At 41.7% G+C, this 11,661-nt stretch overlaps 1 protein-coding gene across 1 annotated transcript in view; it reads left to right on the top strand.

Annotated features, from left to right (window-relative positions):
• The first annotated feature begins 252 nt into the window (after positions 1–252).
• Positions 253–11,661, top strand: part of LOC136872730 (ral guanine nucleotide dissociation stimulator-like 1) — a 528,038-nt gene continuing 516,629 nt past the window's right edge. Inside the window, exon 1 of the mRNA XM_067146557.2 lies at positions 253–947. Within this exon, the coding sequence (XP_067002658.2) occupies positions 690–947 (258 nt within the window). The 5' untranslated portion in view covers positions 253–689. The remainder of the gene's footprint in view (positions 948–11,661) is intronic.

The following is an 11,661-nucleotide window of genomic DNA, read 5'->3' as shown; positions in this document are numbered from 1 at the left end:
GGAATTAGTCATTGTTTATGACAGGAGTCATTCGTCGTTGTATTAAATCACTGGTGCTCAACACACTCCATGTTAACAGACAACTCTGACGTCACCCGTGACGCAACAGTTAAAGAGTTCGATATATCGAGCGAGATAAGACCTGACGTCACGGAGCGTGCGTGTTGTGATGCGCCGTCAGGCGGGAAGGGAAGCGTAAGTCACTGGCTCGGATCAGTGTGCGAGCTGCCCTCGGCAACGGTGGTCTCTATAGCGCGACGCTGCGCCCGCCCGACGACGTGTGAACGGCGTCGCTTGAGGAAGAGTAAAAACATAGTACATAATAAATCTTTCAGAAATAGAAGTTGATATTGTATGCACATGGGATCAATTAAATTATGAGTAATTTTAGATAAACAGTGCAACTGTTTTACTGTGTCTATTTTACCTTTTCCGCAGTGTATAAAGTGTTGAAAGTACTAAATAATTTTGGTGTCGTGTTTATATTTGGAGTAATCGTCACTGTAACAGTAATTGCAAATAAAGAACCGGCTGCTGCAGTGTTTTTCGGAAACTTCATATAAAAAAATAATTAGAGGGGAAGAAACAGGTTACTTCTTTTCTTTCTTGTGTGTGATAATGAATAAACGGCCCAAGTGTTGAGAAACAACCAGCCCTGTCATGGGTAAGGGCGGCCGGTAGAGCCTTCGATGCTGTGGCCAGCTAACGTGCCAGGGGCGCCTTTCATCCCTGCCGAGGTGTACGGCGGTCTGCTGGCCCAGCAGGAGCAGCGGCCTTCTCCCACCCCCGCCCTCGCCCCCTCAACCACCGCCGAGCCGTGCCCTATCCCATCTCGCCATGATCAACAACACCCGTGCCGAAATCGCTTCCGGGGAATGCTGTTGCAGTGCGCCTGCGCTGGAGCCAACTTGAAGTCCTCGCGGCCCAAGACCCAGTGGTATGTCAAGGTAAGGGATTCTAAATGACGCGTCGTGACGTCTTACATTATCTAGTCTGTCCCTGGGACCGTCTTAGTTGTCTAGCTTCACTATGATAAATCCGACATAAATGTCTAAATATAATCAGATTGTATGTAAACAGAATAAAGCCTATGTAAACCCACCTGTCCCGAAGAAATAGGTACACTGGATCGAACAGTGCATTGTAAAGTCATTCCATACTAAACAAGGGTAGAACTTTCGAACAGTGGCTGTCAAGGGGATTGATTTGTGTATATTAACTTTTGTTTGTCTGTTTCGGAGCTTGAAACATTGATGTTTATAGGGAATATAAATTTTAAGGAACTCTCATGTGATACAGTGTTGCCAATTCAGCGGATTTTCCGCCAAATTTGGCGGATTTTTAAATGGAACAGCGGATAAATTTTCTGTTTAGCGGACAGCGGGTTTTTTGATGGATTTTCAAACATTTTTTAGCGATTTTCAGCGGTAACAATATCACCGTTCATTACCAGGAGTAAAAAATATATAGAACTTAGTACGGCATAACAGTCTACTTATTCCTGTTGTATTGAACTTATGCTGTATACTACGACTCGTTTTCTAGACCAGCTCTGGCCCACAGCCTCAGTCAGAATTTGTTACAATCGTTACTGTACTCTTGATGAGCCGGGTAGTGTCGTGTTTGATAACATGTTACTTTTGACATCAGGTTCGTTTGGTATGTCATTATGTCGAAAGAATAGGTTAAAAAGTAGTCAGATATTTCGTAAAGAATGGACTTTAAGTTGGTTGAGCTTTCCAGTGATCCCAAGTACGGACGGTGCGTCAATTGGCAGTGCAATATAAATGCGAAATTGTTTGACATTATTTCTTTCCGGTCTTATCAAAACACAATGAAAAGAGTAATGAAAGTGAAAATAACTTTCGAAATAGATTTAAAAATTTCCGTATGTGCTTTGCTGCTTTGAACTGCCAGCATATTCTTTGAAAAAGAATAGTACCATGTGGCTTCATGAAACCGCAGGATCTCAATCCTGCACATCTGCTTCAGAGCATATAGTACGGTGAGGAGAAGATGATGAACTCGTGTTCTGTAACTGGTGAGTGTTGAGTTAATCTCTTTTATTAAAACAGCTGGTGTATCTTATTTTGCTTCAGTTCGAAATTTAGCGGATTTTCAACTAACATTTGGCGGAAAAGATTTATGGGTTGGCAACACTGGATGTGAAGTGGAAGAATTCTTTCTGGCTATTAAATCAACGACACAGGACACTTATACCCTTATATCAGGAGCTAAATAATTGTAAATTGTATTGTCAGGAAGTACTGACACTCTCTTCTCATTAGGGCTGTGTCCGCCTCCGTAGTGTAACGGTTAGCACTGTTAGAGCCATCGTCGGGGGCCCAGGTTCGATACCTGGCACTGCTAGAGATTTAAGAATGCCGGCAGGGCTGGTATGCGGTTAAAATGGTACAGTACATGCATTTCACCTCCATTGGGGCTGTGTCTGAAAAGATCTGCACTAGGATGCACAAGATGAGGGCACGAATTTACATTTGTCCGGCTCCTTGGCTAAATGGTTAGCATAATGCTCTTCGGTTCGGAGGGCCCCGAGTTCGATTCCCGGCTGGGTCGGATATTTTAACCTTAAATAGTTATTTCCCCTGGCTGTCCCCAATATCCCTGCAAATCACACAACACACTCAACACTGTCCTCTACTACAATAACACGCATTTTATTATACATGACAGATGCCGTCCATCCTCGTCGGAGGGTCTTTCTTACAAGGGTTGCAACAGACTACAAATAGCCACAGGAAATTTTGAAAACACCCCAGGACGTTCATGGTTTGCATCGCGGACAGAGAAAGTGAGACTATTCGAACGGAGAGTTCACGTCTCACTAACTCGGACTCTATGTAGTATTTTAGATGCCGTGGCTTCTGACTTAATTAAAACATCAAGCTTGCTTTTTTTTTTTTTTTTTTTTCATCATAGACCGCTTTACCTTTGAAGGATCAGCCTCTGTATAAGCGGTGTTTGCTAACAGTTCCAACCAAACTCTCCTGACTCTCCTAGTTTTCTCCTCTTAGAAAGGCAAACATGAAAGTAAAAAACACATTCGCTCTTCTTCCTGGTTGAACCGTGTTATTGTTGTTATATCTACCTTGCGTAAAATTTGACGAGATTTTAGCTTCGTAGGGGTATTTCAGTCACCTTGACAAGGAATACTGCAGTGTGTTCTAAACGTCAGCAAATTGTACGCAAGGTACATTAAACAACAACACGGTTCAACCCGGAAGAACTAAATAATTCAACAGACCGTGGAAGCTTCACATCTAAGAAACATATTCTCTAAGTTGTTAGCAAGTTTTTCATTGTTGAGAACGTCAGTAAGTGACATTGTTATCATGAGTCGCGTAGTCTTATCGTGTATTGTGTAATAACCTATGTCGGTATCGTGTCTGCACTAATGTGACAATAAAGAGGTGGGCAAATCTGTCAAGAGAAGTATCAGCACAGTATTTGTTAGGACTTTCAATGAATGAGCTTAGGAAAGCCATTCATTGAAGGTATATTATGGAATCGACTCCCAGCTGAGTCTAAATTCGTGGATTGTATGCACAGTGATAAGCGCCTTAATACTCTGAACTGTTCTGCTCGATAAATGTGCCGTACTTGAATTTTGAACTTATTCTGTTAGATGATGGTGCTTCTATGGAAGTCATAATCACTGAAGTAACATACGTAGCAGTTCGGCTTGACGCCATAGTCTGGGATTTAGCGCAGCAATTCCCATCCAGCTGACAGGAGTTCGAGTTCTGGTTCCGCTGTGAACTATGACTGTTTGGAGGAACTCTCAGCCTTTTAATTGAATAGAGAAGTGAGTTGAAATTCCCCTCTCAACTGTTGTAAAAGTTGTTCAATAATACTGCTCCAGGTTTCATATCCTAGTAACTACTTTTACGATTTCCGGAGATGTCAAGGTGTCGAAATTGTGTACCGCAGGGGTTCTTTTACGTGTAGGTAAATATACTGACACGAAGCTGATGTATTTGGACACCTTCAGATACCGAACTGAGTAGGTATCGAACCCGTTACCTTGGGTTCACAAAGCCCCCTCAGCTCGACTTCTAGAAGTTTTTATCACTTCAAATCTAGGCGAATATCCTGAGCCCAAGGAATATTCAGACTGTAATGTAGTTGTGATCAGTATTCATGTTTATTTTACAGCATCTTATGGTGTAAAAAAGAAATAGGAATAACACATGTTTATCCGGCCCCGCGGTGTAGGGGGCAACGCGTTCGCCTGTCACCCGGCGCCCTCGGGTTCGATTCCCGGCTGGGTCAGGGGTTTTTAATTGTAAATGATTAATATCCCTGGCCTGGGGACTGGATGTTTTGTGTCGTCCTTAACTTTCCTTTCCTCATATACAACACTTTACATTTCCGCCATTTACATCATACACGCAGGTTCCTCATATATGGTGCAAGTAGGGGGCAAGAGATCTTCATAGGTCGACGCCCCGAACAAATAGCATTTTAAAAAACACATGTTTATAGGATCCACAGTGTTTGCAGTCATAGATTGAGCATATCACATCAAAATCATTGAAGCAGAGACTTATATAAACTTTCTTCTGATTTGAGGTAACATTTACTTCTTATTTTTTATTTTATACCGTTAGCTTTACGTCGCACTGACACAAATACAGTAGGTCTTATGGCAACGTTGGGATAGGAAAGCGCTGGGAGTGGGAAGGAAGCGGCCGTGGCCTTACCTAAGGCACAGACCCAGCATTTGGCTAGTGTTAAAATGGGAAACCACGGAAAACCATATTCAGGGTTGCTGACAGTGGGATTCGAACCCACTATCTCCCGAATGCAAGCTCACAGCTGCGCGCCCCTAACCGTATGACCACTTGCTCGGTCGTTTACTTTGTATTACTTAATAGCCCTACAGTAATAATAAAATTCAGGCCACCCTTACCTCATGGCACGACAGCCTCAGCTTCATTGCTCAGCCCGATGGCCTGTAGATTACGAGGTCAGCGCGACGAATGCTCTCGGCCGTTGTTTTTGGTTTTTCTAGACCGGGGCCGCTATCTCACTGTCTTATATCTCCTTAATAATTGTTCTGACTCAGGCTGAGTGGATTTCAAACCAGTCCTCAAATTTAGGTAAAAGTTTCTGACTTGACCGGGAATCGAACATAAAATTCAACACTCATCATTATTTTTAAATATTTATTATCTTTAAATCAGAGTCTCCGTGGCTCAGAAGTTAGCGCGCCGGCCTCTCACCACCGGATTCCATGGTTCAAATCCCGGTCACTCCATGTGAGGTTTGTACTGGACAAAGCGAGGACGGAACAGGTTTTTCTCCGGGTACTCAGGTTTTCCCTGTCATCTTTCATTACAGCAGCACTCTGCAATATCATTTCATTTTATCTGCCAGTCATTAGTCATTGCCCCTGTGGTGTGCTACAGGCTTTGGCGGCCGGCACAATTACTAACCTCGCCGCTAGATGGGAGCTTCATTCAATTCCTGACCCGGTCGAATGTTGGAAATAGGCTGTGGCTTTTCATTTTCACATTATCTTTAAGATAATATCCCACGAATAAAGAGTTGATGTAACTTCAAATTCATATTTTACCAAGTGCAAAAGTTTGCTCCCTTTAAAGTTCCCAAAGAAGAAATATCCTATTTATTATGCAAACCATAATGAAACGAATAATTTAGAACAGTCAGTCTTCCTCTGTTTCATGTTCGTGTGGCATAGGCCCCTCTCTTACGTATAACCGCTCTGGTTAATATGTTGGCCTTTGGTCCAAAGTGTCCTGTATTCGATTTCCGGTCGGTCGGGAATTTTACCATTAGCATTCATCTTAGGTAGGGCCCCATTTTTACTTTTTTTTACATGAGCGTCAGCTGGAAACATTTGCGCCAGGCCTCTCTAGAGGCCATACACCATTAACTACTGTAGGTGACTCAAATATTAATTTGAATTACTAGAGTAACCATACAGAATAGCCCAAGTGAAATTAACACGAGAAACATATTATTGTGTATATTTTATTTTACGAGGAACATATTAACCAGAGCGGTTATACGTAAGAGAGGGGCCTATGCCACACGAACATGAAACAGAGGAAGACTGACTGTTCTAAATTATTCGTTTCATTATGGTTTGCATAATAAATAGGATATTTCTTCTTTGGGAACTTTAAAGGGAGCAAACTTTTGCACTTGGAAAATATTTAGTTTTAAGCGTCCCTTGTCACAGTAATGGCTTTGTTTGCTTACATTAATCGAGCTGGAATATCAAATTTAAAATAATCTCTGCATAATATGCAGATTACTCAGAACGGGCTGACGTTGAAGTTGCTTGTATCTCCAGAGAAGACCTTGGCGGTGATAACAATGGAGCCCTGGGAATTAGGCAAAGTCTAGTCTGTGATAATTACAGCGCTTTTCCCATATTTAAAGTTACATGTTGTTGTATGCTTATCGGGTTAAGGACATTTTTATTATCATCGTCATTGTCCTCTGTTTCGTTTCTTTTCTTCATATTTCAGTGTTTATTTCAAGTCAGAGCTAGTCAGTATCTTCTGGACCCCTGGCGGGAAGAGAAATACAATATCCTCTCAAGAAGGGCCAGATTTAGAAATTTATGAAACAGAAAAAGGTTTAAATGGGCTCTTAGAAAACAAAAGATGACAAATCTGAAAAATGGGGGGTGGGCAATAATTTTGGCCATTGGAGCCTTTAAGGGTTCTGGTGTGGGGGCAGATTTAGACATAACATTGTTTAATTTATATTTACTTTGATTTTAAGGGACAAAATATGACATACATTTAAGAAAGAGAGTATTTTGGGAAATTTTGGTGTGTGGGTTGCAGGGTAATTTTTGGGATGTATCATATATGACACATCCGGGACTTTACCGAGTTTTGACATTTAAACGGTGTTGTCACCAGTACCTTTCAATAGAAAACAACAGCAGAATTAACAACATAAAATGCGGAATGTATCAAATATCATATAACAAGTTACACTAAAAAATCTTCTGTATGGTTACACAAATTCACCTTCATCGTGATCTGTCGATTACTAGAAACGGTAGAGGAGCCCCCTTTTCCCATGCACTTTTATTTTGGATTTAGCTTTGTTATACAGGTCCCTTCAACCTTTAAGGTCAAAATTATACAGTTGGTAGAGGTCTCTAAACCGAGTATTTTGAGATAGGAAAATAATGATCGCAAAAATGCATATTTAATATTTGTGTTTCCAGAAACAACCCCCACCTCATATCAGCAACTTACATCTCCTATATACAACATAGCAACACCTTATAACTCATAGCAGCAACATATCAACAATTTAGAGCTCAAAGCAATTGTTCAAAAGACCGACTACCACGTTCAGCACATGCATTATAATGGCGCATCAAATTTTGCCATACTCCCTCAACTAGTTCATCATCGATTTCTGCCGGAGTTTCGCACACCAAGGACTTGATGTACCTCCATGGGAAAAAATCCAGAGGAGGGAGATCCGGCGCTGACCATGGGTCAGGGCCTTCCTTTTCAATTCGGCGATTTGGGAATCTATTGGCCAGATGCTTGCGGACATCAGCATTGAAGTGCAGCTACCAAACTTCGACGCGGCAGACAGTTGTTTATTACAGAAAAACGAAACTAGTTTACAAAATCGTTGTCACACGTATTGCTAGGTGTTCAAAATTAGGAGTTACTGCATAAGTAATTACTGTTAATTGTACATGAACGCTGACATCTGTGATGTGGCTTCTCCTTCGTGATTTTAGGATAACTTTTGCAAAGAAAAAGTCTCTCAACTTCACGTTCACCTGAATATAGAGTAGCTGTGATTTTGACAGAAAATGATCCCGAAAATGGGAATTTTGGGGGGTCATATCTAAAACAAACTATATACCGGTATGTATTTGCTTCGTACAACAGTGTACTTATGTCTCACGAGTTTCAGGGGCAGAAATTTGGTAATTGTAACATTGTCTTGATGTGTTATTCCAAATCACTTTAAATGTTCAGTAGAGCTGGAATCGAAACCGGCCTAATGAGAGATCCACTACCTTGCTAACCTTTGGATCACGACGGTGCGCTCACCTCCTGTGTGCAGGTTACTGCTTCCAATAATTTGATTTTACTTTCCAACTTAAAGGTTACTATGGAAGAATATATTTATTAAACTACATGATTAAGGTTAAAGAATGTCCGGCTCGTTGGCTGAATGGTCAACGTAGTGTCCTTCAGTTCAGAGGGCTCCGTGTTCGATTCCCAGCCGGGTCAGGGATTTTTTTGCTAGTTGCTTTACGTCACACCGACACAGATAGGTCTTATGGCGACGATGGGACAGGAGAGGGCTAGGAGTGGTAAGGAAACGGCCGTGGCCTTAATTAAGGTACAGCCCCAGCATTTGCCTGGTGTGAAAATGGGAAACCACGGAAAACCATTTTCAGGGCTGCCGACAGTGGGGTTCGAACCTACCATCTCCCGAATACTGGATACTGGCCGCACTTAAGCGACTGCAGCTATCGAGCTCGGTGGTCAGGGATTTTAACTTTAACATCTGGTTAATGCTGATGACTCGAGGGCTGGGTGTGTGCACCGCTTCATCATTAGAATTCATCATAGGTAGGCTCCCATCCTCACAGACGCGCAGGTCGCCGATACGGCGTCAACTCGAAAAGACCTGCACCAGGCCTCTTCGGAGGCTACACGCCATTATATTATATTTTCACACAATATATCACACTACAAACTACTATAGAAACACGCAGTAGTGAATACCGTTCATCCCTCCGTATAGGGAAACTAGGCTAATTTCACGCGAAGTGCCCACTCCCTGGTAATTGGAAAAAGGCCAAGAAGAAGAAGAAGAAGAAGAAGGTTACATATATAGAGAATACATATTTGCTACGTAATTTACGTAGTCTACTTAAGGACTTATCAAAATCTTAAAGGAGTCCTCTTCATTGCTAATATATCTACTTCCTGCATAACAAGTTGGCATCTGGTAACTCTGGGAGATGCTGTATCCCTTTCAGACCTGAAAGAAAACTGGCGGTGTGGATTTTTGTTTGTTTATACGTCAAAAACTGACTAAAATGCTCTTAAATACGTATATTTTTAGTTTATTCTACAAAATGAAAATTAACATCTGAGAAAAAGCACCCACACAATTGTGCGTGTCAGGACTTAATTCACTACTTACAAAACGAAAATTACCTCAGTGCATGTGAATATACATATGTACATGATCAGATGTTCTATTTTATACTGTGGAACAATAAAAATCTTTGTTCAAACACAAGTATACATTATATTTTCTACACTGAGAACGAGTTTTGCTTTTACAGCCCTTTTGGTGGCAGCACCTTTTCGTCAGACCTGAAAGAAAACTGGAGGTGTGACTTTATGTTTTTACATTTTAAAAATTACTAAAATTCTCTCAAATACACGTGTTTACAGTTTATTTTACAAAATAGGAACTATCGTCTGAAAAACAGCACCCACACAATTGTGCGTGTTAGGACTTAATTTACTACTCAGAAAAAAGAAAAAATTAAAAAAATTCAGCTCAGCACATGTGAATATACACATGTACATGATCAGATGTTCTATTTTACAGTGCGGAACGATTTAAAACAATTACAATCTTATACATTACATTTCTCACGTAGAATACGAATTTTGCTTTCACAGTGCTTTTTGTGGCAGCACACAGCACTCCCGTATGCATTGCCTGTAAGAAAACCTAGCCGACACAATTGTGCATATCAACATTCAAAACCTCATGATATTACGTACGATGTTAAAAGTTCACAATTTTACGTTTACTGAACAATTTACACACTTCATAGATTACATTCTGATATTCAGTGAAGCTTCTAGATTAATATGAATGCAATAAATAAATATTTACTTTAGGCTTTACTGTTTTACGCCACCTTGCCAATGAACTGCATTTTTAAACTCTTCTTCCTGCCCCCTGGTGGCCATGCGCTATATAAAAACGACTGAAGTATGTGCTACGTGTCCCGCACAATCACTACAGTCCGGTCTAGTGCCAAGAAAAGGTCAAATAAGCTCAGACATAAATAAAATACAAACCCGCACAATTGTGCGCACACGGTCTGAAAGGGGTATACGAACTCCATCATCGAGAGCCCTGACGAAGTTTTCCCCTTCGTCTCTCATTTTCGCACCGGGCAAATGGTGGAGTTGTGCCTTAATTATGGCAACGGTTGCTTCCTTCCCACTCCTAGCCCTTTCCTACCCCCATAAGACCTATCTGTGTCGGTGCGTCGCACAGCAGTGTGAAAGCGGCAATCTCACTACGTGTTTACAATACTGAAGTGGACATGGTCGTCACAAAAATTCTGGGAATTTTTGCCCTGCAGCCCATCAGGACCTCTATTTAACATGTATGAGATTTCACATGTTTTTGTGATAATTTGCCGTGGGCTCATAAATCTTCTCTTTTTCTTGATTAGCTAGTAATGGCCTTTTTAAAATCAGTTTCGAACTGAACTGTGGGATTCATTCTTGTCGACTGTCAGGATGTCATCTCTACGAGTACTTTCGTTGGTTAATGCTATATTGTTCCTAATCAGAACGAGATGCTCATATTGATAGATTTCCTAGCACATTTACGTGTTCGACTTCTTGGCTGAATGTTCAGCGGACTGGCCTTCGGTTCAGAGGACCCTGTGTTCGTTTCTCGGCCTGGTCTGGTATATTAACAGCGTATAGTTAATTCCTTCTGCAGGCCTTCGGGCTGAGCAGCGGTCGCTTGATAGGCCAAGGCCCTTCGAGGCTGTTGCGCCATGGGTATTAGTTTGGTTTTATGTCTAATTCCTCTGGCTCTGGGACTGGGTATTTTCACTCTTAATACATATAGCCATATAAACACAATACACCACACTACCGATCACCCCAGAAACTCGTAATAGTGAATTGTAATTCTTTCGACATAGGGTTGGAGTTAGGAAGGGCTTCCGGACATAAAACTGGGCTACGTGTACAAGTAGTGCCGACTCCAGTAAATAAGGAATAGGCCAGGAAGAATAAGATGAATAAAGAGCATCTAAAAGAACAAAATCCAGAAAAGATGGCGTGTGGCTTTTAGTGCCGGGAGTGTCCGAGGACACATTTGGCTCATTAGATGCAGGTCTTTTAATTTGACGCCCTAGGCGACCTACACGTCATGGTGGTGGTGGTTGTGGTGGTGGTGGTGGTGGTGGTGGTGGTGGTGGTGGTGGTGGTGGTGGTGGTGGTGGTGATGATGATGATGATTAAATGATGATGAAGACGACACCTAAACCCAGGCCTCGTGCCAGCGGAATTAACCAATTATGGTTGAAATTCCGGACCCTGCCGGAAATCGAAACCGGGACCCCTGTGACCAAAGGCCATGACGCTAACCATTTAGCCATGGAGCTGGAAAAATTCCAAAACTCTTTTAAGAGAAAAGTATCAATTGAGGGTACCGTCGCGTTAGAGGTTGAACGTTAAACACATACATCTAACTAATAGTTCTTTAGAGCTGGGCCTAAGCCAAGTAAGATAGGGAGGGAATCTCTCTAGAATGTACAGACCTCATGCCTATTATTTATTTATTAAATCCTTGTGTGTTTTTATACAGGGCTTGCAGCATTAATACTTGAGCGACTTT

Source organism: Anabrus simplex, chromosome 4, assembly GCF_040414725.1.
Source record: "Anabrus simplex isolate iqAnaSimp1 chromosome 4, ASM4041472v1, whole genome shotgun sequence".
Classification (NCBI taxonomy): Eukaryota; Metazoa; Arthropoda; class Insecta; order Orthoptera; family Tettigoniidae; genus Anabrus; species Anabrus simplex.
The sequence above is the reverse complement of the archived record's forward strand: the minus strand, read 5'-3'. Positions and strand labels throughout refer to the sequence as shown.